The sequence below is a fragment of the Vombatus ursinus genome, unplaced genomic scaffold (genome assembly GCF_900497805.2).
Source record: "Vombatus ursinus unplaced genomic scaffold, bare-nosed wombat genome assembly UNPS02010461.1, whole genome shotgun sequence".
In the NCBI taxonomy this organism is placed as follows: Eukaryota; Metazoa; Chordata; class Mammalia; order Diprotodontia; family Vombatidae; genus Vombatus; species Vombatus ursinus.
In genome coordinates this window covers 10,661,325-10,688,746 of record NW_020950239.1, presented here as the reverse complement: position 1 = coordinate 10,688,746, position 27,422 = coordinate 10,661,325, and the positions used below count along the sequence as shown (strand labels likewise).

General features: G+C 40.0%; 1 protein-coding gene across 2 annotated transcripts in view; it reads right to left on the bottom strand.

The window, feature by feature from the left end:
* Positions 1-1,935: 1,935 nt before the first annotated feature.
* SHROOM3 (shroom family member 3) overlaps positions 1,936-27,422 on the bottom strand; it is a 38,152-nt gene continuing 12,665 nt past the window's right edge. For both annotated transcript variants that reach the window (XM_027854637.1, XM_027854636.1), the window contains exons 4-8: positions 22,012-22,920; positions 20,125-20,607; positions 15,183-15,333; positions 8,825-9,097; positions 1,936-3,079 (exon numbers count right to left, since the gene is read on the bottom strand). In XM_027854637.1, coding sequence (XP_027710438.1) covers positions 2,711-3,079; positions 8,825-9,097; positions 15,183-15,333; positions 20,125-20,607; positions 22,012-22,920 — 2,185 coding nt within the window. In that variant the 3' untranslated portion in view covers positions 1,936-2,710. The remainder of the gene's footprint in view (positions 3,080-8,824; positions 9,098-15,182; positions 15,334-20,124; positions 20,608-22,011; positions 22,921-27,422) is intronic.

Genomic DNA, 27,422 nt, shown 5'->3' with positions numbered 1-27,422 from the left:
CAAAACAACCTAGGGAGGTGCTGTTATTATGCCTATTTTACAGATGAGAAAACTGAGGCATTGAGAGGCCCAGGGTCACACAGCTAATAAGCACCTGAGGCCACATTTGAATTCGGGGCTTCCTGACTCTAGGCCCAGAACTCTATTCATGGCAAAACCTAGTTGGGTAGTTCTCCGATGGTGTAGTTTTGCCAACCTAGCTATTACTAATTAAGTAGGCAGTTAAGAAATGCCTTTTACTTGATTCAACAGTAAATTCACTAAAAATGCTGGGGTGACCAGAAGATCTTGGTTCTTTCACTTTATTTTCATCTTTTCTTGATCATGTCATTGACATGACAATCTTGGGAGTATGAAATATCCTCTCTAAAAAAGGACAATGAAAAGAAAATTCTCTGACGTAAGGGAGGGATGGCAGAAAAATGTTGCTGGAACATTCCACTATTTTATTTTATTTTATTTATTTATTTGGTTTTTTTTTTTTTTAGGTAATTGGGGTTAAGTGACCTGCCCAGGGTCACGAAGCTAGTAAGTGTTAAGTGTTTGGTCTGAGGCTGGATTTGAACTCAGGTCCTCCTGACTTCAGGGCTGGTGCTCTATCCACTGTACCACCTAGCTGCCCCAGCGTTCCACCATTTCAGAAAAAAAAAGCATCCTTATAATACCACATAAATTTCACTAGAGAATTAAAACCAACAAACACTAGAACACCAAATCGTCAGGCTGTAGAAATTTCAGGAGTGCTGGTTAATGTTTTAACAACTGGCTCTCCCTCATACGATATTAATTAACATTTCCTCCATCACTTTCTTAAGTCTAGACAATCAACAGAACAATAAAATCCAACCCTTACCTGTAGCAGTTTGCTGATTTCTAAGATGTAAATGCTTGGATTGAAAATTTAACACGAGGCTCTTCTAAAGCCAGCTTGAGATGGTTCCAGCACATCCCTGACTGGAGTCCAGGACCTGAACTGGGGATTGAGAAGGAGCCCCACTCTGAATTGGCTAGGGAAATTATCTCATTTCCATTGTGAATTTGCCTCCTCCTTTAATAAACTGTGACTGTATCCTGCACTATGGTGTGAATAGAATAACATTAGGAATTGATGAGATGATAGCTTAGGAATTGGACCATAACCAGTTAGGGAACTCCCAGCGTGGAGCTTCCCTCCACCAGGGCAGATTCACACATTCTCTGATTTAGAGTTGTCTTGAATAGTGGTGTCAGATTCAAATAGAAACCGATCCCGGGGGCTATATATTGACTTAGAAAACCACACATTAACATCATGTTGTTTTTTAATTTATTTTTTTGTTAAACACTTCCCAATTACATTTTAACATGGTTTTGGTGGCGCAGCTACTTGCGGCCGAGTTTGATACCACTCAGAGGTGAAACGACTTCCCCAGGAAAGGAGTATCAGATGTGGGACTTGGACCCAGGGCTTCTTGACTCTGATTCCAGCCCTATCATGATGTGGCGAGGAGACGGTAGCCTGGGAACATTTTCTACTCAGAGTAGCCAAAGCAGGAACAGAATTTTCTCCTTGCCACTGTTTCCCTTAGATCATTTAGACAAAGAGACACAGAGAAAAGAGACAGAGCCAGAGAAAAAAAGAGAGGAGAGACAGAGAGAAGGGGAAGTCAGAGCAACAGAGACAGAAAACAGAGACAGAGAGAAAGAAGAGAGACAAAGATGGGGTCAGGGAAGAGGGAAGGGAGAGGCAGAGAGACAGAGGCAGAGTGTGACTGGTGGTGAAGGGAGACAGAGAGGCAATGGAGAGAGAGACTGGAAGAGGCAGAGATGGGAGAGAAAAGGGGAGAGAGATAGACAGAGGCGGGCGGAGACAGAGAAAGAGTTGGGGGTAGAAAGACTGAAGAGATAGAAGAGAGACAAAGACAAAGAGGGAGAGATAAGGGGAGGAGAGACAGAAAGAGAGAGAGAGAGAGAGACAGAGAGAGAGAGAAAAGAGAAACAGAGACAGAAAGGGAAAAAGGAGAGTAAGGGAGAACACGTGTGCGCGCACGCTCACAGAGAGAGAGAGAGAGAGAGAGAGAGGATGGGGGAGGAAGCACAAATACAAATTCCCACGCTGGTATAATTATCTTTGGACTTTTCGTCTCATTAAAGATTTTTATCAAAGGCATCACTCCAACAGGATTTGCTATGTCCACCATAGAGTCAAGTAATTGATTAGCATATAAACAAACATTTACACATCCTCATTCATTTAAAAAATATAAATAGTGACAATGCTGGGGGTATTTCCCCCCTTTCTCTTCATATTTTTTAAAAGACTATGTTACAGATCCTTCTTTATTGCATAACTCTACTCTATCATAGATAGGGGCACTTTGCCCAGGAGAAGGCAGACCAGGACACATTCTTGACAGTGAAACTTACTTGTTTAATGTTGACCCAGTCTGGTTAAAAACTAAAGAATCAACCACCCTTTAACCAACCCCCAATTTCATTACTTTTCTTCCTACCACGGAACAATAGAAAGGGTTATATTTTGGGTAGCTGGGAGAAGGAAAAACAAACAAACAAACCCAGAGCTGTGTATTTTTCTGCTGTTACCTTCCCCTCCCCCCATCAAAAAATGCCAAAACCCCATAATTTTTTAGTGGATTGTAATTCGAAAACTGATCAGTTTAAATAATCTTGAGAGTAAAGATGAGTTTTTCATTGGGTCGTCCAGGAGAGGCTAAAGTGAAGAGGTCAGTGTTGGAAGCACGCTCCTGAATGCACAGCCCTCCGTGGGGGTCACCTCAGCTTCAGGAGGCAGAAGGGCAGCTGGGGCCTGGGCCGGGCAGAGGAAGTCCCTGGGAAGACTGTCCAGCAGGCAGCTGAGCTGCTCCTGGCCTAGTTTGATCTTGTCGTCCAATTTCCGCTGCTCGATGAGGAGCGTCGACTTCATCTTCACAAAATGCTGGTAGTCCTGGAGCTGTTCCTTTGTGAGGTAATTGGCCAAGATGTCCAAGACCACACGCTCCCTCCGGTCCAGGTTCTCTTTGAGTTCCCGAGCATCTTCGTGCTGGCCAGCCAACACCTTTTTCTTCTCATTTAGAGAGCTCTGCCGCATGAAAAAATGTGTATTAATAAAAATAAAATCAACAAAAATTAATTAAAAAATAAGCCTGTTAAAGACAAGAAACAGGAAGGAAGGAGCAACTTTAAATGCTCTGTGAGACCACTGAGGCAGAGTTGGTAGATGAGTCATAAGAATATAATCATAACATATAAGAAACAATGCCTATAAAGTACCGAAACATCCCACAAAGCCAAACATCTTGGCTTGTTACTGTTATACCCGTCCAGCTAGGTGGCACATGGAATAAAGTACTGGGCCTGAAGGCAAGAAGACTAGAGTTTAAATCTAGGCAAGTCACTTAACCTCTGTTTGCCTCAGTTTCCTCAACTGTCAAATGGAGATAATAAATAGCACCCACTTCCCGGGGTTGTTGTGAGGATCAAATGAGAAAATATTTATGTTGTGCTTAGTATGGTATGTAGTATATAGAAATGCTTGGCTATCATCCTCCTCAATTACTAATATATTTATAAATTTTATAATATACCTATAATTTATTTGTTAACTTATACCAATAAATAATGTATACTAATTTACAAATAATTATAAATTATAAATAATATACTAAGGAACATAATAAACCACAATTAAGAATAAATAAACATTAATAATCACACCACAGTGTATCATATAATACATATAATATAATGTTATAATACTATAAAAATAATTTAAATAAATTAACAATAAATCACAATTAATGATGGTGATGATAAACTTCATGCATTAGGAAGCCTCCTTTTAGGCATTCACCAGCTTCAGTCTGAGGGGGATATCTGAAGTCAGTTGAAGCTATGACATTCCCTTCAGCGCCTTTTCTTGGGGAGAAGAGAAGACCTGAAGGTCTTGCTAATTAATAAGTGTGATAACATGACTGAATTATCCAGAATTCCCTCCTCTCCCATGTCTGAACCTTGCACCGGGGAGAATATACTCATTAACAGTGACAGTTTCGCATTTTCTAAATGTTTCCTCTCGTTTTCTGGGCCTGACATCTTTGCAAAGACATAACAGAACAGAATTAGAACCCAGAGTCAGAGTTCATTTTTTCTGACTTCACTGACATAGGGGACATCGGGTGATAAAGCTCCCTCTTGTGGAAGCTTTCAGCAGGCTCTCTCTAGAAGCTGCCCAGCCTTGGGGCACTGACTGGTTATTGTCTATTACATAGCTTACTAAACCATGCTGCCTTCTTACCAAATTCTCTGGTTTACTAACTAAACTTTAAATAATTTTTGAACAGATTATTTCTGTTATCACACTATCGAGATCGAAAATTAAAAATTTCATCTTGCCCACCCTTCTCCTCCCCATGAAAAAGACATTATCTAAATACTTTTGGTTATTTTGCATAGCACAGAGTAGTGGTTCCCAAACTTCTGATCTTGGGATTCTTGAAACCTTAAAAAATTATTGAGGCCCCTAAATAACTTGTTTTTGTGAATTATATATATCTATATTATGTTACAAATTTAAAAATCTTAGCATTATTATGAAAATAGTGCTGACTTTGTAGACCAACCACTGAAAGGAACTCAGGGACCCCCAGACTATACCTTGATATTGGAACAAATGATAAAATAATACAAACTCTGGGATGATCAGTTAACTTATCTAGATAAGATCCATGAATGTGTTACATTTATTATTTGTCATAACACAAGATGAATGTGAAGGATTCAAAGAACCCTGGGAAAACTTATATGAATTGATACAGAGTGAATGGAACCAGGAAACCAAAACCACTCAGGCTAAACCTCAGCCCTTGGAGGCCCTGTCTTTTCCGAGGTCCTTTCAAGTTGTCCTAGGAGCACAACTGCTTTACTCCTTTATTTTTCCTGCTCTACGATCATTTTGTGGCAATTTTCTCCGTCACTTCATGGAGGAAGTCTGGAGAGCCTGGAAATTTCTAACCTATGCCGCCATATTCCCAGAATGCCCTACCCTCCAAAGCCACAATAACTACAATGTAAAGGAAGGGAAGAGGGAAGGGAATAAGCATTTATATAGTGCCTACTGTGTGCCAGGGGCTGTGCTCATTACCTTTTGCAAATATTATCTCACTTGATCTTCACAACAACTCTGGGTTATCATTATCATTTTACAATTGAGGAAACTGAGACAAATGGAGTTGACTTTTCCAGAGATACAAAGCTAGTGTCTGAAGTCAAATTTGAACTCAGGTCTTCCTGACTCCAAATTTAATACTCAATCTACTGTATGATCTAGCTGCCTAAAAAGAAAAGATATGGATAAAAAAAGTTTTTTTTTTCTTTAAATCAAGGTATCAAACAAGCCTGTTACAAAATCACAGCAGGCAAATTTTTCTAAATTTAGCATTTGTTTTAGGGATATTAGGGAGGTGGCAGGAAAACCCTGTGGGAACCTCGCCCTTCAGTCAAGTAGGATGAGGAAGGGCCTGGCATTTTTGAATGCTCAAGTTCTATTCCTGGAAAAGTCCTGTATATCTGTGCTAAACACCAACCTTTCTCTTTTTGTCTTGGTCCTAGGAACACAGAAAAGCTAATTGTGTGAAGGGTGATAAAACAGAACTTTGAAAAATAATTAGAACATGCATTGAAAAATAGCTAGCATTGATACAGTGTTTTAAAGTCTGCAAAGCAGTGAGAGAGGGAGAGAGAGAGAGAGAGAGAGAGAGAATGTGTGTGTGTGTGTGTGTGTGTATGTACATTTGAACCTCATAATACTCCTGTGAGGTAAATGCTGTTATTATCCCCATTTTATGGATGCAGGAATTAAAGTACTTTCTAATTCTCTTTATTACCTCTTCCAAAAATGCCAAAGAGAGAGATAGAGAGAAAGAGAGAGAGAGAAAAGAGAAAGGAGAGAGAGAGAAAGAGAGAGAGAGAGAGGAGAGAGGACAGAAGAGAAAGAAGAGAAAGGAGAGAGACAGAGAAAGAGAGAGATATTTCAAAAGGAAAAGGACATTATATGAACCTAAGTTAGGAAAAAAAAAACCCAGTATGATTTATTTATATCCCAGCAGATTTATAAAAACTTTTAATAGGATTTGGCCCAATGTGTGATATACCAAGGGATGGATTTAATTTCTAATTTAAATTTAATCAGGGGGTTAAAAAGAGATTTTTGACATTTAGGAGAAAAATTATTTGCAAAAGTTAAAATAGAAACCAATCCATCCAAAGGTTACAAAGATCTACTCAAGCACATACACATTCACATGGGGGTTCCCTGAAGATTAATTAATGCCTCCCTGCCCCAAATCTCCCAGACCTTTTCCCTAAAGACATGATCTAATACTTAGGGAAAAAGAAAAACAGAAATATTTTACAACAGATCAAGAAAACAATTCTAAAACTGTATCAGCCACTTAGACCATGAACTTGAAAGGCGAGACCCTCCAAACCCACCATCTATTTCATTCCCCTCTTTAAAACTGTGACAGCCATTTTGTAAGCCAGATCAAGATGGCTTCTTTGCACCACTCCCATAATTGAGATATATCTATAGCAGCTGAACAAGTGGGTGGAAGGAGGAGAAAGATTGGAAGGAAGGAAGGAAGGAAAGGAGAAAAACACCGCTCTCAGGAATTTCTCTTAGGAGTGTTGGAGATTCAGAACATCCCTGTCTGCCCTGTGTTCATGAAATAGCGAAATTGAACTAGGTTATTGATCGGGTGCTTGCATTTAAGCCTCTGGGTTTTCTTTGCAAATGAAATTTTTCCTTTGGGAAGAAACAAAGGATTTTGAAAAGACTACGCTCCCATCCATCTGCCACGTTGACTTCTTTTATGGCTGGCTGAAGGAAAGATGATGGAAATATTTGGGGGAGGAGGGAAAAAGAGAGGTCGTGAAAATACTTAATGTATTCATCCTACAGCTGGGCATGTGTTGTTTGGCATCGGACAATCATAATAAGTGGCGTTCATACTAAAGTTTACAAAGAGGTGCACCCTGTGGTCCCTGACACCAGGGAGGTGGAGGCTGGTGGATTGCTTGAGCTCAGGAATTCTGAGGGATAAAGGCACATGAATGGCCACATTCAGGCTAGCACCGGTATGGTGAGCCCTAGAGAGCAGTGGGCCACCGAACTGCTCAAGGAGGGGTAAACAAACCTAGGTTAGAATGGGCAGCAAGTCAAAATTTTGGAGCCAATTTGTAGTGGGATCGAGCCTGTAAGTGGTTGCTGCATTTCTAGACTGGGTGACTTAGGGAGACCCAGTCTCAAAATAAAAAGGATCATGTTTGGTGGTCTTGGACAGCTTCTAATTTCTCCCTACTCCTGTCTAAGTTGGCCCTGAACTGCCGAGTTCAAAATATGTGGCAGCACATACTGAAATTTTCCAGATTTTTAAAAATTAAAAATAAAATTAAACAAATAAATAAAATAAAACAAACAAAAAAAAATCTCCAGTACAGGAAGAAGACACTTGTCCAGGACAGAAAGGATATTCAGAAAAGTGCCATGGCCTGTTTTTTTAACTAAAAAAAATTATTTGTAATTTATGGAATAAAACAAGCATTTCCATAACATAATAATATTTAATAAAAAAAGATGATTGTACACAAAACTGTAAATCTGCTATACACAACTTGCTCTTCCTTTTAAATATACAACAAAATTACCAGGTACATTTCTTTTTTTGTCTTTAACCGAAACTTTGAATTTTAGTCCAAGTGTCAATATTAGATGGCTGTGTAATCTTGGATAGTTCACGTCCCCTCTGCAGATCTCAGTTTCCTCATCTGAAAAGTGGACAAATGATCTCCAATGGCCTTCCTGGTTTTAACGGTCTATGATTCTACGATAGAAAGGGCACGTGGTTCCCCCTGGGTGCTGTGGGGATTGGGAGAATTCAAGGGCAAATGTTTCTGGCTTCAGTGGAGCACAGTGAGCATGATGGTGGAGTTGGGGACAGCTGCTAGGAGACCCCCAAAACAGGAAGAGACTTCCCAAGGTGTCAAATTTGGGGTTTCTTGGTCAAATTAGTCCTTTTCTGGAGTACAATATAACTGCCCCAGCTCTCCTGCAATGCATACAACAAGGCCCTGAAATCGGATTCTGCAGTCCCATCCCCCCTTCTTTCTTGCTGCCACGGTATATTTCCACTCACTGAGATGCAGCCAATCCGGGTTCCCAGAAGGAAGCCATATACTCTGATACTTTCCATCCTTAAAGTATGCTTTTCTTTAAGGATCAATACCACAAGCTAATACATTTTGGGTTGAGGCAGGGGGTGGGGTAATGAGGAGGGGCACTTAGACCCTCAACACTTTCTTTTCCAAGTACTTCCTAGTCCAGCAGTTCTATCGTACATGTGATACACATCTGGATCCTTCTTTTTTATAGGCACATACCCTGTCTCTTCAATATACTTGACGGTTAGGGAGCAGGTCTTAAGAGAACTCAGTCTACGAGCTCCTGGAGACCAAGGACTGTCCTTTGCCTTTTTTTGTTTCCCCAGCATAGGCTTAATAAATGTATATTGACCTGACTTTTGTATAGGTGATAGATACACAGCAGCAGCTCCATAAATGCTTGATTGGGGGCAGCTAGGTGGCACAGTGGATAGAGTATTGGCTCTGAAGTCAGGAGGACTTGAGTTCAAATCTGGCCTCAGACCAAACACTTGACACTTACTAGCTGTGTGATCCTGGGCAAGTCACTTAACCCCAATTGCCTTAAAAAAAAAAAAGAAAACAACAACAACCCATAAATGCTTAATTGATGAGTTAGGTTACCTACCCGCTCTTCACTATCAGCATCCTCACCCAGGCCACTGAGGACATTTTCTACTCGAGCCAATCGTCCTGAGAGGGAAAGCAAGAGGTTCACAACCTTATCCAGGTCTCCTATGAACATCTTGTATTTGTCAAATTCGTTGGGTTTGCAGAGTTTGCTGATCAAAGCTTCCACATCTTCCCCAAGGGCATTGTTGAGCTTGATGTCCATCAGCAAACTTTCCTTTGCTTCCTTCAGCGACTCCAGTTTAAGCCTCAGGCTTCCCATGAGCTTTGCCTGTAACAGTAATGGAGTAAACACAAGGGAACATTAAAATCCAGAGCAAAATGGAGGCTGGTGCCACACTCGGATGCCCTCTCCCTGCCAACCCAAATTCTGTACTGCCAAGGATCAGTTCAAGAGAGAGGCTGTGAATAGTGAATGAGAAAGATATTGCTGGATCCGGATTCAAATCTCAGCTCTTCTGGGCAACTATAGCTAGCATTTGGTAACCCTTATATGTTTACAAAGCTCTTACAAATATCTGATTTTATCCTCACAACAACCCTGTGAGTTAAAAGCTATGGGTATCCCCATTTTACAGATGAGGAAAATGAGATAGAGTTAAATGACTTGCCTAAGGTCACACAGATAGTAGATTCTGAGGCTGGAATGGAACTCAAGTCTTCCTGACTTCATGTCTAGTGCTCTATCCACTGTGCCATCTGAAGACTTCTTTTAGCCTCTTTGATCTTGCTTCCTGGTCTATAAAATGAGATGGCTGAGTTGGCCACCCTAAGGTTTTCTCCAGCTCTAAATTTAATGGTCATAGTCATTCACTTGTATCCTTGAGTTAACTCTAGTCCGGGAGTATGGGCTGTGGGGAACATGATTTAGGGGACTCAGTACCTTTTCTTGAACAATTTCTCATTTAGCACACAAAACAACTGCAGAACAAAATAAGGCAGTATATAGGATGGTTCTAGAGGAGGTAGGATATAGGAATGGATGACCCCTAAAGTCACTTCTTTTTTAAAATCGTGGTTTTTTTTTTCTACTTACGTGTAAAGAAAATTTTCAACATTCATTTTTTGATAAAGTCATTTCTGGCCCTAAACCTATTATTTGTGGCCCAATGAATATTTGGAAGATTGAGAAAAGTGAGTTCCCCATTCCTTTCATTTCTACTTCCGCTGATACTCCTTCTATTCCAAATGTATTAGGATAAGTAGGTATGAGTGGCCATCATTAAAGAAAAGATGGAAGAGGATGAAAAATGTGGCAGCATCTGTGGAAATGGATGCAATTGCATCTCATTGAGTAGAGACTTCATCAGGGAGTGCAGCAAGACCACAGCTATGGAAGATCTTGTGAGTTATTTCATGCCCTTGCAGGGATGCGTGTGGCAGGGATATCATCTACTAGACCGAGAGGTGGCAGGGAGCTTTACGGGTCATTCGGTCATCATCCCACCTCTTCCTGCCTACCTCTTCCCGACACATTCTCTACTTTCTCCTCTACATTTACCAGTGGTACCACCCAATACAACATTCCTCATGTACTGCTTTATTTTGTGTTCTTCCCTGGCTAAATTGTATCCTCAAGGGATGATACTGTGTCCTCCAATATAAACTTGGGGTTAGTATTCTTTTTTTTTTTTTTTTTGGCAATTGGGGTTAAGTGACTTGCCCAGGGTCATACAGCTAGTAAGTGTCAAGTGTTTGGTCTGAGACTGGATTTGAACTCAGGTCCTGCTGACTTCGAGGCCGGTGCTCTATCCACTGTGCCACCTAGCTGTCCCTTGGGTTAGTATTCTTGAAGGGGATAGATAGTAAAACTATCTCCTATTATTAAAAGTACATTTGGGTGTATAAATGGTTGAATTCTTTCTCAACACCTACCTGTCTACCTACATGGGTATGACAAGAGATTTAGCAAGAGGTCCCCAGTATGTTGGATAGACGTTTTGTGTAGGATTGATGAGAGGGCATGGGCCATGGATTCACAGGACAAGAAGGCCTAAATAGATCATAGTCCTTGGAGAGGTCACTCACATTGCTGAGATCACAAAGCCAAAATACTGAAATAGCTACTTACCTATTCTAGGGAGAGTAATAATATGAGTGTATGTCTTTGAAAAAATAGAAACAAGCTGTCACTATTAAAATCAAAGGCACTGTCCTAGCTGACTGCTATCTGTATCACCACCTTATCACCTTCAAGATCAAATATTGGCTGACCTGTTTAGTATTCAAATCTCTTCACAATTTGCCCTGCTCCTACCTTTCCAATTTTACACCTGACTCCTCCTTGTTCTAAGTATTTTACAGTCCAGGTATACTGAACTAGAATTAGGAATTTCCCCCTCTTCCTCTTTAAAGGCAGTCCTCTGTCCCCATAAATGAATTTTGTTTGATCTACTTTAACAAAGCCCTATTCCCACAGGATCTCCTTTACCCCTCCATCAAATCTCTCCATCCCTCTGTGTAAACCTTTTCTCAAGTTTTAGAATTTTACTTAAGATATTGGTTTATTTTATTTAGTTATCAAATTCTTTGATTCCCCAAGAAAACCCCAAATGGGGTCACAAAGAGTTGGAATGACCTATTCTCCTCTTCCTCTGCACTCATTTTCCACCTCTGAAAATCCTTCTCTTCCTTCAAGGACCAATCCAGTTGCCAATTATATAACTACCTGTGTTTCCCCCACAGGTAAAAGGGATTTCTTCCTTCTCAAATTTCTAATACCACTTTGGATCTCTCCTTTGTACTGACCACTCTTTGCCTTCTATCATAGTTTTTGCATCCATCTTTCCCCTTGAATTAGGTTGTAAGTGCTTTGAGGGGAGACTTTGTGTCTTATTATTATTATTATTGTTATTATTATTTTGATATTCTGGGATAATGTCTTGCTGAGAGAAACTTAATACAAGTCTATTGGAACTTAATTGAAAGGCATGTTTTTCCAAGTAAACATCAAACTAGGGGAGGGGGAAAACGACAACAGGTAAATTGCCATCTTGGCATTTTAAAGCAGGCAACCCAACTTGCAAAGTTGATCTGAAGGTTCAGTTTACAGGAGACTCAGACCAGGGGCAGCTAGGTGGCGCAGTGCATAGAGCACCAACCCTGAAGTCAGAAAGGACCTGAGTTCAAATCTGGCCTCAGATACTTGACACTTACTAGCTGTGTGACCCTGGGCAAGTCACTTAACCCTATTGCCTAGCAAAAACAAACAAACAAGAGACCAGAACATGGTAGTGAATATCCAATGAGAAATGCCGGAGGGTGGAGGAGAGATTTGGTACATTGGCTCTACTGGCCCCACATAGAATTGTTTTTATTTTTATCTTTTAAAAATTATTTTTATTTTTAATTTATGGAATAAAACAAGCATTTCCATAACATAGTATAATAAAAAAAGATTGCACATGAAATCTGCTATGTACAACTTGCTATTCCTTTTTAATATACAACAGAGTTAATACGTAAATTTCTTTTTCTCTCCCCCACCACTCCTGCCCTAGAATGGCCACCATTAGACACAAATAGGTCTATACATACGTAAAATTACTCTATACATACTTCTATTTATCAGTTCTAGAATTGTTTTTAAAAAGACCATATGAGTCTAACACATGCTCGGAAATGCCATGTTTCCATAAACAAATATGGGAAGCACATCCTGACAAAAACATCCCAACAGACCTTTAAGGAGGCTGCTCAGGAAGCAGTCCTGCCCCAGGAATGCTTGGAGCAGTGGGTTGTGTGGTGAGGTAGGTGTTAGAAAAAGGGTAAAATTAACACTCTTTAGCAGGAGACTATGTCATGCTAATCACAGAATCAGCTGAGACACTGCCAGCACCCTGCTGGAGGGGAAAAAAGGCAGAGCACATTCTTGATGGGAGAGCCCAGCCTAGAGACATTTCTGCCCATAGAGATAACTTAAGCTGTCTAAGAGAGGAGCAGATAAGCTTGAGAGGGCCAGAAGTATGGGGGGGGGGATGGGAGTGGGAGGAGGTGTTAAGGAGATAGAATCATATTAGAGAAATCAGCATCTCTGGAAAAATCAGCAACAACCTCCACTCAAGACAGAGCCAAAACTTTGGAAAGGATTCTCTTGGAGTGTTGGTGTCTGAGCCATGCAAGGACAGAAGGTGGCCTCTGGGGGGCAGGGAATGTACAGAAGGCACTTCCCTGGAAATTCTCCCCATAGAAGGCCTCTGGCAGCTTTCCAGCTTAGGAATGGGAGTGTAGGTGAGCACCCTGACCTTGAGAATGATGACACAAATGTTTCCTATTGAACATTTCTACTTGATCGTGATGAGTGGGTATTTACATATAAAGACAAATCCCATGACCAGTATTTTCAGTTGTTGTTGTTCTGAACCTTCATGAGGGTCTGGTAGGGGGATTTTCTAGAGTTAGACAGCTGTGTGTTCCTAGAAAGAAGTACCTTCTGATAATTAGCAACTCGTAGAACCTGGTTCTAATTATTGGGGGGGTGGCTTAAAGATACAAAATCAACCAAGATTTTTGTCTTGCACATGGTAACGAGTGACATTTATGTATAGCTCTAAACTTTTTAAAGTGTTGTACACATCTTATTTGCACAGAAAAGGAAACAGGATCTGAATTTAAGTAACTTGCCCATGGTCACACAGCTAGTGAGTACCTAAGCAAGATTGGGACCTAGGTCTTCCAGCCTCCAAACTAGGTACTCATGCCTTAAAACACACCTCCCCCCCCCCAAACAAAAAAAAATATTGACTTCGTTCAATTAAGGAGAACCTTGCACTTTTTTTGGAACTGCCAATTATCTTCTTATATATATTGAATTTAATTTGCTAGGAGGGGACCTTCTTCCTTAGAAAGGGACATGTATGTTGTATCATTTCAGTCATGACTCTTTATGACCCCATTTGGGGTTTTCTTGGCAAAGATACTGGAGTAGTTTGCCATTTTCTTCACCAGCTTATTTTTCAGATGAGGAAACTCAGACAACAGACAGGGTTAAGTGACTTGCGAAGAGTCACACAGCTAAGTATCTGAGGTCAGATTTGAACACAGGAAGGTGAATCATCCTGACTCGAGGCTCAGAACTCTATCCACTGCACCACCTAGCTTCCCAGTGATACCATCTATCCATTAAGAATGTAAATACTTCAAGTCCTGAATCCCCAGCTGTCTTTTTTTTAATACACTGTGACACCCAGCTACCCTTAGAAAGGGACCTATTACTTTAAATGGCCAACATGGTTACCCAGAAGTGTCATCATATAGTATGGGTATCCTTGTCTAGTGAACTAATGGACCTCTTCTCAGAATGATTAAAATGCATAATAGAAAACACATAGTTACAAAGGAAATCAGTGATACTATATTGCAGATATTAAATGCATTTTTTTTATACCCAAAGACCCCGAGTTAAGAACTCTTGTTCTAGAGCCAGAGGATATGGATTCAAATCCTGCCTTAAGTCCTCAGTTTTCTCATCTCTACAATGGGTGGGCTGGACTAGTTGACCTTTGAGGTCATTTCCAGATCTAGACTGAAGCCCCTTTGATTCTTTGTCACATTGAAGTTGGGCAGACTGACTATGGAACTGGTGTCAGGCCACAGTACCAGCCTAGGTTTGGGGATGCTTGTCATCCACCAAGTAATAGCTGATTTAGGAGACAAAGACCATCTCCTGAGGTGGAGGAGTGAGAATCTGGACTGGTAAAGGAAATACTCCATGGAGTATTCAAAGGTCTTTTGCAGTGCTGGAGTAACCTCTCATTACTAAGAAGTGCTCGTTGGTGTCCCTGCCTCATCTCCCCCACTCCAGTTTACCCTCCACCCAGCTGTCATAGCTATTTTCTGGTCTGACCATGTCCCATCTTCCCCTTTTCCCACCCTATCCCATTCAATAAACTCCAGTGGCTCCCTATTACCTCCAGGATCAAATATAAAAATCTCTCTTTTGGCTAAAACCTGGCCCCTTCCTACCTTTCCAGTCTTCTTACAACTTACTCCCCACTACATATATTTTTGTGATCCAGGAACACTGGACTGTTTATGTTTCATTCCCTTCTCATCTCTGCCTCCTAACTCCCTTCGAGCCTCAACCAAAGTCCCACCTCTGCAAACAAACCTTCTCCAGTTCTCCTTAATCTTAGTGCCTTCTCTCTGAGGTAATCTACAATTTATCTGGTATATATCTTGTTAAGATGTTGTCTCCCCTATTAGATTGGAAACTCTTTGAGAGTAGGAACTGGTTTTTTTGTTTGTTTCTCTTTGTAGCTCCATTGTTTAGCATAGTGCCTTAATAAATGCTTGTTGGCTGACTAACAGGCCACATTCTTGGGTGCAAAGCATGGGATACCCAGCCCTGAACTTGCCTTCTTTTCATTGACATCTAGTTGGTCATCATCCTCATTTCCCTCCACCGGCATGGATTTGAGCTTGTTCAGAAGCTCCGCCTTGGGTGCAGACATGTTATAGTAGGCAGGACAGTTGATCAACATTCCCGCTCTTTCTTTCTCTGTGCTCCTAGATCACAAAGAATAAATACAAAAACATAGTCACACCTACACATCAGAGGTAATGTCCTTTCCCCTAAGCTGGCCATTTCATAATGGTGAATTTTTATTCTAGTTCAAACTCCTTTCCAGGCAAACTAGAATTAATTACCTAATGAATAATAGTCATGTTATTATATTTCTATATTTTGAGAGTATAAGAAGATTTGCTAATTGGCAAATCCAAAGCAGATTTGAGGCAGCAGAGATTCAAGGAAGTTCAAAGATACTATCTTAAGATCCAGGACCCTCACTTTTGAGCTGACACAAACAAGGTTAAGTGACCTACCCAAAGGCACTTGGCCAGTGAGTGAGGTACTAGAACCGAGGGTTCTTGAGTAGTTCCAGGGCTCATTTCATCACACTATTTCCCTTTTCTCTTTGCATGGAACGTTAGGCTGGGTGGGGGTCACAAATCTTGCCTGTCCATCACTTACTACTTGACACTGGATAAGTCATTTAGATTCATAAAATCATAAAATTTTTCATGGCTGAGTTTGCAGAAATCATTCAATTCAGTCCTCATATTTGACAGATTGATAAAATGAAGCCCAGAGAGATTAAGTCACTTGCCCAAGGTCACACAGTTGCAAAGCTAGAACTAGAATCCAAGTCTCCTGTCTCCAAACCCAGGAGATTGCCTCATTCTAAGGACTGCTGCCAAATGGCTGGTGTTAGGGATCAGCACAGCCTCTCCTTAAGATACAGTTCATCACAGACCAGACATTTGACACTTACTAGCTGTGTGACCCTGGGCAAGTCACTTAACCCCAATTGCCTCACCAAAAAACAAAGAAAAAAAAAAGATAAGAGTTCATCAGTGACACTGAATTGTCGAAACTTTGGGGAGAGCAATCTGGAAGTATATAATAAAAGCTAGCAAGGTATTCATATTCAACATCGATATTTATTTTAAATATTTTATTTATTTATATTTCATATATTCTGTTATGTATTTTATTAATCTATGTTTTTTTATATATGCACATTTAATACCAACTATGAGCATTTAAATTTAATTCTTTAGTTCTCTGATCCCATTTTAGGGAATATACTCTCAAGGGAATAACCTTCAATGGGAGGAAAAAAATCAAGTTCTTTGCTTTATTTTCTGCTTCTGTAACAACGACAAACATAATGAGTCCTCTCTATTTTATAGAACGGTTGAGAGGACATATGAAGCAACTGATAAGAAAGTGTTTCAATCTTTTTGGGAAGTCAGATGCTCAAGAAACTCAATTACGGTTAAGCCCACGGCCCTTCTACAGTTGTCTGTAGGCAGACGTCTACTGTGTTGTTACTGAGCAATACTTAAGTTTACTTTATTAGCTAAGCCAAGTGCCCCACAAATATGGGAATGTTTCAACATGTTCAGTTCTTGTTGTGGATTACAAAAAAATAACCTGCATGGGATGGATGTAAGATTTATTAATTATTGGCTTAATGGAATGGGAGGGGGGGCCTTCATGACCAGGTCTAGGAATTGAGAAATCTGTGTTCTAGTCCCATCTGTATTACTCTCTAACCAAGCTACCTTTTAGACCACAAGCAAGATCCTACTGAAAGGAACAAACAATTATGCCTGTATCAATTAGGCTGTTCAGTTGTTCCATCTTGTCTGACTGTTTGTGGTGCCATAGACTTGTCCATGTGGTTTTCCTGGCAAAGATATTGGAGTAGTTTGCCATTTCTATCTCTAGTAAGTCCCCCTTTTACAGATGAACAGAGGCAAATAGGGGTTAAGTGACTTGTCCAGGGTCACACAGCTAGTAAGTGTCTGAGGCCTGATTTGAACTCAGATCTTCCTGACTCCAATGCTCTATCAACTATACCACCTAGTTGCCCCTAAGTTAGATACTTTTGGATAAATATGACCTCGTTAGCTTTTGTATTATTGAAGGCCTATTTCGTAATTTGGCCTTGAAAGGTCTTCTACTTAATTCCCTTGTATTTAGGCAGTACTAGGCCAAATTGACATAGATATTACGTACCATGGCACATAGTAGGTGTTTAATAAAGTTACCAACAAAATAGCAAATTTTTTTTTCACAAACTAGCTTGTTGGAAAAGAGGAGAAAATGTAACCGTGCCTATCAAGTCTAGTTAACTTACCGAGTTTTTCAGATATTTTATGTAACTGACTATGGTAAATTCTGATTTTTTGATGTTTATAGAAGCTGATGCAGAAACATACAAAGTAAAATGTTTCCATCCACCAGTAGGTGGCGCATGCCAGCCTTTTGCAAATTTCATAGCTTCAAGTCCTTGAAACAACAAAAATGCATTAAAATTTCACTTGGGTTGGTAAAATCAAAATACGTCCTTCCTAATTCATCAAATTGAAAAATTTACTGGGAAACTCCTTTGAAAATAAAAATGTCCTTTCTGATAAATTCTTCACATTGATAATTAGTCATCATTACTGCAGTATAGGCCAGACTATTTATTTCAGAAATCCTAAAAATGGGTAAATTTATAAAGGATCACAATTATTTGGTTGCCCAAAACAATGTCTTTCTGTTTTAACTGAGTTCTTTGAATTACTGGATAGGATGACAAAATGGAGGTTATACAGACTCAGTTCAAACAACTGCTTTCCCACCCTAATAGTTGGTAGTACTCCAAAATTACTTTGCATTTACTTTATATGTGTATATCTATCCATCTATCCATCCATCCATCCATCCATCCACCAATCTATACAAATTAATAAATGCTTATTCCCCTTTCTTTTCCCTTCCCACCTTTAACCAGAGGCATGTAGGTCTGCTATAACTAGCTAGTATGCATCTGGGAAACAGTCCAGTCTATGGTCACAGAACAGAGGTAATACCCTGGCTATTATTAGGGCAAAACCTAGGACTGATCATGTTCTAACTAGCATTTATAAGCTCATACAAAGCCAAATAACCTTAGAAATAAGACACAGCTCTTTTCCAGGTGATTCATATTTCCAGTCAAGGCAGATGGCTTTCTGAGGTTCCTTTTCACTCAAAGATTCTGATTATTTTCCTTTCAAGATGCTATTATTTCTGTTTGCTATTTAGAATGAATTGGAAATTTCTAATAAGCCAGCTCCTTTTGAATAGAAGACTATCTGCTTTTATTTCATCTGAGACGTTTGCTAGATATGTGAAACTACTTGCTGCCAAGTACCAAGCATGTCAAGTCACATAATTTTCGTTGAAAGATTAAAAAAAAGGGAAAAAGAAAAAAACACTTTAAATTGCTACTGCAGTAAAACAGTAATGAAAGAAAACAGACAAAAGAACATCTCGTTATCTTAGAGGGCTGATTGATCTAAGTTAAAGAAACCAAATGACTAAAAAATGAAGAGCAGTGTCAGGATGCTAGCAGGCAATGGGGTACAATAAGGTGCTGTGGTTCACTCTCTAATGTTGCAAAGGCATTAAGTGGGGCTCCGCATCAGACAGTATCAGTTTGCTCTCATTCAGAACTTCCCAGATTTTCAGGTTGAGAAGACACCTACATGATCAACTTGACCTTCCCCCAACTCTTTGGAGAAAACCACTGGTCTGGTTTTCTATTCCCTCCCCTTTTTTTACTCACACACTGAAATTTTTCATCTAAGCTATTTGCTACCCCTTTCTTTCTGAAGCTTTCTATCATGCCTTCTTTCCTTGGGAAAACTTATCATGCTGCAAGACTGAATCTGCCCCATACTGACATCTCATCAGTAATCTCTGCCCTTATGAATAGAGCCTTGAGCCTCTATAGGAAAGGGGTGCTCAGCACAATCTTCTCTCCATTTCCTACCAGCTACGCTGCTTTGGACTTATCCACCATGTAGAGGTTTTCTCTTGCCTTCCAACCCAGCTTCCTGCCCTCCCTTCCTATTTCTCCCTTTATCTTTCTTTTGTGTTATCTTGCCCCATTCGATTGCAAGCTCCTTAAGGGCAGGACCGTTTGTTTTTATTTGTATCTGTATCCCTCACACTTAGCACAGTGCCTGGCACATAGAAGGCACTTAACACATTTTTATTGACTGACTGTGCATTGAAGAGGGGTGAACTCCCTGTAGCCATGGTGGAGCTGGCCTATGAAACGGACCTTTGGTTCCCGAAGGCTGCAGATCTAAGGAAGCTAAGTCTGTCTCTTTCCCACCTTCACCTTTTCTTTCCCTTCTCTTTTTAAATTGGACTTCAGGCTCCAGGATGGCAGGAACTATCTTTTATTCTACTGCTGTAACTGATAAATGTTTGTTGAATGAATGAATTTTACAATACTTAGAGAAAAGCTTCCAAGGACAAAACATCATTATTGTACTTGGGCAAGGAAGGTATCTGTGATTATTAAGGTCTGGGCCAGTCACACCTTGACTGATTCTAGGGTCTAGGCCAGGCAAGTGCCAACTGTCTCAAGAAACTGGAGTTCATTTGTAATATCATAGGGTCCTATATGCTGAGCTAGAAGTGACCCTTCGAGTCATCCCACCCAACCCTCATTTTATAGATAAAAAACCCAAGTCCTGACTCCAAATTCAGTATTCTTTTCACTGTGCTACCCTCTCTCTTCTCAAAGGCACTACTGAAATTCCCATTTTTTCAGAAGAGGAAACCAAAGTTGAGAAAAGTGAAATGATTTGCTCAAGGTCACCCAGCAAGAGTAAGGGGCCCAGTTTGGATAGAGGTCTTCCTGACCCCCAAGCCTACTACTTTATCCATCAGGCCACACTATTTCTTTCCTGCTTGCTAAGCCAACAGGTGAACTACATGTAAATCTGATGCTCATGGGGCCTTACCTACTCCCTTCAGATGCTGGGAAACTGGCATTTCTCTGTATTGTCTTCTTCCGTGTATTGCTTTCCTTCAGGAAGCTTGAGCCCTGTGGAAACAAACCTTCCATCAGGTCCATGGTCGTCTTCATTCTGGAATCTGGATCCAGAATAGCCGCTAGGGATTTGTCTTGGTGAATAATCTGCTTGGCTAGAGCCTCTCTTCTGATGTCCTCTGGAGTCTTCTCAGGGCTGGGGCTGTCATGTTCCAATTCCTGAGTCAGGTTGCCTGGCTTCGGGATGAGACTTTGGGCCTGGAGGGGAAGCATCTGTTCTGGGCTACACTGCTCCCCAAGAGTTTCAGTTGGCTGGTTCTGGGCATCAGGAGTGGATAATAAGCTTGTCTGCTTAGCTCCTGCAGCCTTGATGGAAAGGCAGGGTCTGGAAGCTGGGGTTGGGCTGCTCCTTTGCGAATCTGCAGTCGTCAACTTGGACAATCTGATGGAATTACTGTGAGAAAGCGAAGGGATGAATGGTGAGGTAAGAGCTGAGGGCAAGCGGCTATGAGAAAAGTCAAGAAGGGACAGGGAGGGGCCAGCTAGGTGGCACAGTGGATAGAGCACCAGACCTGGAGTCAGGAGGACCTGAGTTCAAATCTGGCTTCAGACACTTAACATTTATTAGCTGTGTGACTCTGGGCAAGTCACTTAACCCCAATTGCCTCACCAAAAAAAAAAAAAAAGAAAAATAAAGTAAAAAAAAAAAAAAAGGAAGGGACAGGGAAAGAGGGGCTCCCTAGAGGGCAGAGGTAGGCCAAATGGGTGTACAGGGAAATGACAGAGAAATCGATTTTTTTCTCAGCATAGACTTCACAATTGGCTCTCTCCTCAAACAGAATGAGATGTTATAAGTTCCCTAACCCTCCAAGTGTAGCTCCAACCAGATTAAAATGTAATTGGGAAATATAAAAACAAAAAGCAACATAGATAATGTTAATTTGTGGTTTTCTAAGTCAACATGTAGCTTGTAGAAATTCTTTTCTATTTGAATTTGATATCACTTCTCAAGGATCTGTAAGTTTATTTATTTAAAATAATTTTTTTTATACCAACTCTGAGGTTCCCTAAGCTTCTAGGATCAGGGCTTTTTGTTTTATTGAGCTAATAAGCACAGGGTTTCTTTACCATGGACTTGTTACTTTAAATATTTTGATAACTATTTTAACATAATCAGTTTTCTTTGTAATCTTGTGTGTTTTATTTAAAACACAAAATCTTGTTTTTATAAAACATTTTTCTGAAAATGAGTTGTTAGATTGCCCAAAGGGTCCATGATACACCAAACAAGTAAAGAAGCTGTAAGAAGCTGACTGCTCAGATGACTTTATTTCCTTAGGGATTAGGAACTCTCCACTCATTTTCCTCCTCAGTAAAAGAGTTGCAAACTACCAAAAGGAAGTTAAATACCTTTCCCCAAACTCTATCAATGAGAATGTAGTTGTGGCATTCTTGTCTCTGAATTTCCAGGACCCTTAGTATGGGTAAACTAGTGAGTGACAGTTAAGTCAATCTACTGTTGATGGATTCACACTGGGCTTGGTTCTTATTTCAACTAGATCACCTGTCCAAGGAAAGAGAGATCATTAAATGGACTGGTTTTCTCTGCTCTCTATTGTCTCTCTCTACAATCAGCAAGCCCTCTGGAACAATGGAGTTGGGTCACTGTTTGGAAAAACTCCACGGGCAAACAGTGGGACAACCCTAATGACTTCTACCAATTTAGTACATTCTCCTCCAAATTAGGCTATCCTATGGATGTTAGAAGGAACATTGACATGAATTAAGAGTCTGAGGAGAATCTCACACAGTGTGGAAAACTCATCTGTCCTCAAGGCATGGCCAGAATTCTTCTCACCTGGTACAGGTCTCTCCGTAAGTATCATTTCTCTGGGTCTCCAACACTTCATACGTAATTAAGGGAGGGGTAGGAGGAAACTCTTCCAGGCTGTCCCCCGGTGCCTTCATCTCCACTGGAGGAGGTGAAGGGGGTGGTGGTGGAGGTAAAATGGACAGAGCTTTAGAAGTGGGACTGGGAGTGGAATCGGGTCCCAAATCCTGCATAAACACCTCATCATCACCTTCTTCCTGAGAGGCTGAGATGGCCCGAAAGGCTGACTCAGATATTCTGAGGGAGGCCTTTCCAGGCCCAGTGAAGAGTCCGAGGGGACTGTGGGGGTTGGACGTTGTGCTTGGGCTGGGCAGACTCTGACGTTTCGGATAGTGCTTCTGACTGGGTGCCCCAGAAGATGAAGACTGCTCCAACGAGTTGTCCTCTATGAGCGAGTGGGCCCATTTCACTCGAGGGGGAGGCCTCTGAGGTAGAGGGCCCTTGTTTTTCTTCATCCCATTTTCAGCTGAACTCTCAAGGCAGTTGTCCTCAAGGTCTCTTGGACTATGGGGCTGTGCCAGGATGTGACCATTACTTCTGAGGCCAGCTACAGGAGTGTCCCTTGGAGAAGGCTGCTTCCCAACCAAGACATCTCTTTCAGCACGTGGGTATGTCTGGGAAGAGTAGGTAGAGTTGGTCCCAGAGTCCTGAGCTGATTTAAAAGGGTTCATCTGTGAGGATTTTGTGTCTACGAAAGGACCTTGCCTTCCTGCTGGTGGTGGCCCGAAGGCTGGAGATCTGCTGGTAGGCCCTGGAGGTTCTAGGGTCCTGGAACATTCCATGAAAACAGATGACCCATTTGGTACTTTGTGAGACCCTGGGTGATGTGTAAGGGATGACACCTCTTTATAGCTTCTCTCTGAATAACTGAATTGCCTGGAGTAAGATACAAACACATGAGCAGCAAATGTGAAATGTGAAGACAAGAGCTGGGCAAAGGATGTACCTCATAGACAATGAAAAGCATTCAATGGTTAAGAAGGCTCTCAGAGAAATGGCACCGTTTCCTCTAATCTCTCATAGGAAGTCAACCATCTTTGCAAAGCCAGGTCAGAGATAAGCAATAGATTCTACAGGAAGAAGCTGATGAGGCATTTCCTATTAGGTCAAAGACAGCACTTGAGGGGATTTTGAGGATAAGCTATTAGGGCTGGCTAACTCTTAGTAAAGTTTTAGAAGGTAACTCCTTGGCCTATGAGCAGAGAATGGAATGGTTTGGTGACATCATTCCTCTTCAAAATTTATGTGTATGTAAGTATATACATACTATATTATATATTATACATATATTACATACACAATTTTTCATTGGGAAAGAAGGCTTGGATAGAAAAATATTTGTGTGGGCTTGGCAAATTTAAAGCTTTGACTTACAACATTCTTATAAGTTCCTAATATTCTTATTCTTCAAATATGGAGAAAGGAATTTTTGGTCTTTAAAAATGTATCATTGAAAGGAAAAGTGTATGTGGTGTGTTTAGGCAGGGAGGCAGGGTAGAACTGGGAAAGGTCCAGGATATGAGACAGAGAGAGAGAGAGAGAGAGAGATCCTAAATTGCTGTCTTTGCCAAAGTGAGATTTCTGGCTGGGGTTTCCAATTCTAAAGAGGGAGCTATCAATGCATTTTTACATATTTCCAGGGCAGAAAGAAAGTGACACGATCACTTGCCATCTTACCAGCATAACATATTGCAACTAGCCTTATTCAAAGTGCGAGATGCTTTCAGAATGAACAATTTTGTCTCTTTTACTGCTTTTGGGATTTTGAACACTATAAAAAATGACTACTTTGAATAGTATTTTTGAATATTATTTTTCTTCCTATTTCTTCTTAAGCATGTTTCTCTGGCATGAGAAATATTTTCACTCTGAAAATGTTTTTTAATATCATTTTTCCTCTGAGGCTTTTGAATTTGCAGTTAAATTTAGCTCTCAGCTTTTCTTACTGTTTTCTGGAAAGAATTTGGGGAAATTTCATAATTTTGATATACAATCTGTAAGACACTCCCTTTCACTAGTTTTATAGTCTGATTTTTAAAAATCCTATTAATATTTTTTGGTTTTTAGTTTAGGAGAGATTTTTGTTTTGAATTTTTCCCCCAATGTCCTATAGCTAATTCTTCTATAAAAATCAACCCACTGCATTCCTATGATGAATATAGATTTAGAGGTCTGCTATCCAATGCTGCTAAAAATGCAGTTATGTTAAAAAACAAAACAAAACAACCCTTTATGGCTATGCTAGTGATTGTGAGTTTAATGCAGTGGCATAATTAGACATGAATTATGAGTATATCAATGTGGTTCTCCAAAAGTAAAAAAGGTGGCAAGGTTCCCCTAAAGAGGTAGGGAATAATTACTTCTGGAAAATAAGATTAAGGAGCAGATAATATGTGGTGATTTATAGGAGGAGTTATTTTTTGCTAAAATGCTGTATAGGAATTAATACGAAGATTGGATAGGGGAAAGGTTCCAGTAAATCCATAGATTGTAATGTGCAAATTCCCTAAGGGTAATTGATTATCTCAGTGAGACTGAAGACAAAGAGAGCTTCACATTTGCACACTTGACTAGGAACTTCCAATAAAACGTAGGCTCCTTCCTCAATGAGTAGGTCTACATTAGAGAAATAAGCAACAATCTTTAAAAATCATCAGATGCCAAACATGAGTAATACCAAAAGAGGCAAGAAAAAAGACCAAAAGAAGCCTCCAACTATATGCAATCTGGGCTTGTTCTTTTGTTGTTGTTTTTAAATGCCATTGGTGGACCACATGTTTGCATGTATGATATCTGACAGATCAGGTGTTAGATGCAGACCTCCTAAATCAATTTAATACTCTCTTTCCGTGGATTCTCATCAAGTGAGGATAGCTTGTCTGTTCCTACTGGTGGGTTTGAAAATTTACACTATGCTTTGTGGACAGTCTTTATCTTTGAACCATCATAGTATCGTCATCTGGTATGGATCCTCAGGGCTTGCCATATCTAACCTACTTTTTAAAGTTAGACTTCTCCAGCAGGATAGTAATTGAAATTGTAATCTGATGTTTAATGATGCAAATCTTTTAATTAACTTAATTATGCTGCTTATATCCTGAGGCTTCTTAGAGAGATGTACCAGTATAAAATAGGCAAAAACCCCAAATATTAATATTAATCTTTCAGATATCCAGTCCGAGAAATGATAAATATGAAAATTTCAGGGAAGCATGAGAAGATTTATATGAATGGGTATAATGTCAAGTAGGTAGAACCAAGAAAACAATATACACAATGACTATAACAAAGAAACTGGAAAGAACAAAACATCATATATCCCAAAGATGTCAAAAGACAGGGGAAAAGACCAATATTCATAAAAAACAGGAAATTAAAAAAATATATACCTTTGAGCATTTTCACTGGTTGAACCCCATGCCTGGAATTTTCTCCTTCCTTTTCTCTGCCTCCTGGCTTCCTTCAAGTCTCAGCTAGAATCCTACTTTCTGCAAGAAGCCTTTTACTTAATGTTAGTGCCTTTCTTCTTTATCACCTCCATCTTCTCCTATCCATATCTTGTTCGTACATAGTTGCTTGCATGTTTTACTACCTATAGGACTGTGAGCTCCTTGGGGGAAGGGACTTTTTTTTTTTTTGGCCTTTCTTTGTATCCCTAGTGTTTAGTACAGTGTTTAGCACACAGCAGGTGCTTAGTAAATGCTTGTTGACTAACTGCAATGACCAATCAGATTACAGAAAATTGACAATAAATAATGGTTCCCACTTCTTGGAAGGAAAGTAATGGACTAGAGGCAGAGAATGAGTCAGTGAGGTGGTGCAGTAGATACAGTGCTGGACCTGGAGTGAGAATGAGCTGAATTTAAATCCAAACTCAGACACTTACTAGCTGAGGGACCCTAAGCAAGTCAATTGACCTCTGCCTGCCTCAGTTTCCTCATCTGTAAAAAGAGCATAAAATATCACCTACCTTCCAGGGTTTTTGTGAGGATAAAATGAGATGTATTTTTAAAATGCCATGTAAATACTAGCTATTATGTTTTCAGACATAGCCAATGTGCGAATTTGTTTTTGTTTGACCATATTTACCCATTACTAGGGAGAATGTCTATTGGGTTGCTGGGTAGTGATAATGGTGGAGAAAAGAAAAAATAGAATGTTAATGGAATATTTGAAAATCCACCTAAGAGAACAGACATTCAGAAAGGGTGAGAGAAAGCAGGGCAGTTTTGTTATTATCGTGTTAAATTTAACAAACTAAAAAACTAGATAATTGCTCTCACAATTTCATATACAATCCTCCCTTTCTGTTCTTTGTTTTTCAAAATGTTCAGGTTTATTGATATCTGTCTGGATCATAATAAAAATAATTTTTTTAAAGAAATGAAGGTTATGCAAAGTGAGATATTAACAATTTTTAAACAAAGATTCAGTCTAATAAATATCTATTATTTATATGATCATTTTAGTCTACTATGTTTGTTCTTTATTACTGAGAAAAAATTTTAAATGCTTATTTTTGAAAGTGTCAAATAGTTTGGGCCAGAACTTTTCCTTGGTGATTACTCTGGAATCGAGAGAAGGACAAATAAACTTTTCATAATGGCCCATTTTGTAGAAGGGTGTGAATGGCCCCCCACCTATTGCACGCTATCAAAATCCCAAGGAGTCTGAGAACTGGAAGGCTTTTTGTAGGTCAAGGAGTCTAGCCCTTGACTCCAGACAAGATGACCCTGAAATTGTCTTTTTTTCTCCCACTTCTCATTTTCCATCTCACCTCTTGTAGATCCTGATAGACTCGAAAAGAAAAGGCTGAGCCTGACCAGGGATGAAAGATTAGCTAGCACATGCCTCACCCTAAGTACTGCAGCCGGAAAGATAACTTTAAGATGAAATTAATCCTGGTTAAGGCAGCAAGAAGAATCTTGGAATGCTGCTCTTGGCAGACTAGCAGGTAATGTAATAACCTGCTTCCTGTTGGAGGGCATTGCAGAAAAGACTAATATAAATTGGGAAAGGGAACAATAGTTGTTTGAAATATGGAACACAACTGTGGAACTGGGATATAAATCAGGAATAAAAGTGACAAGAGGATTTTAATTAAGCAGCATGGAAGCAAACAAGCATTTATTAAGCACCTACTGTGTGCTAAGCACTCTGCTAAGTGATTTACAGATATTACCTCATTTGATCATTAAAACCTGGCAGACAGGTGTTATTATCCTCATTTTTATAAATATGATTATCTATCATATTATTATCCTCATTTTTACAAATGAGGAAACTGAGGCAGATAGCGGTTAAATGACTTGCCTGGGATCAGACAGCTAGTAAGTGCCAGAGGCCATATTTGAACTCAGGGCTGACTCTAGATCTGC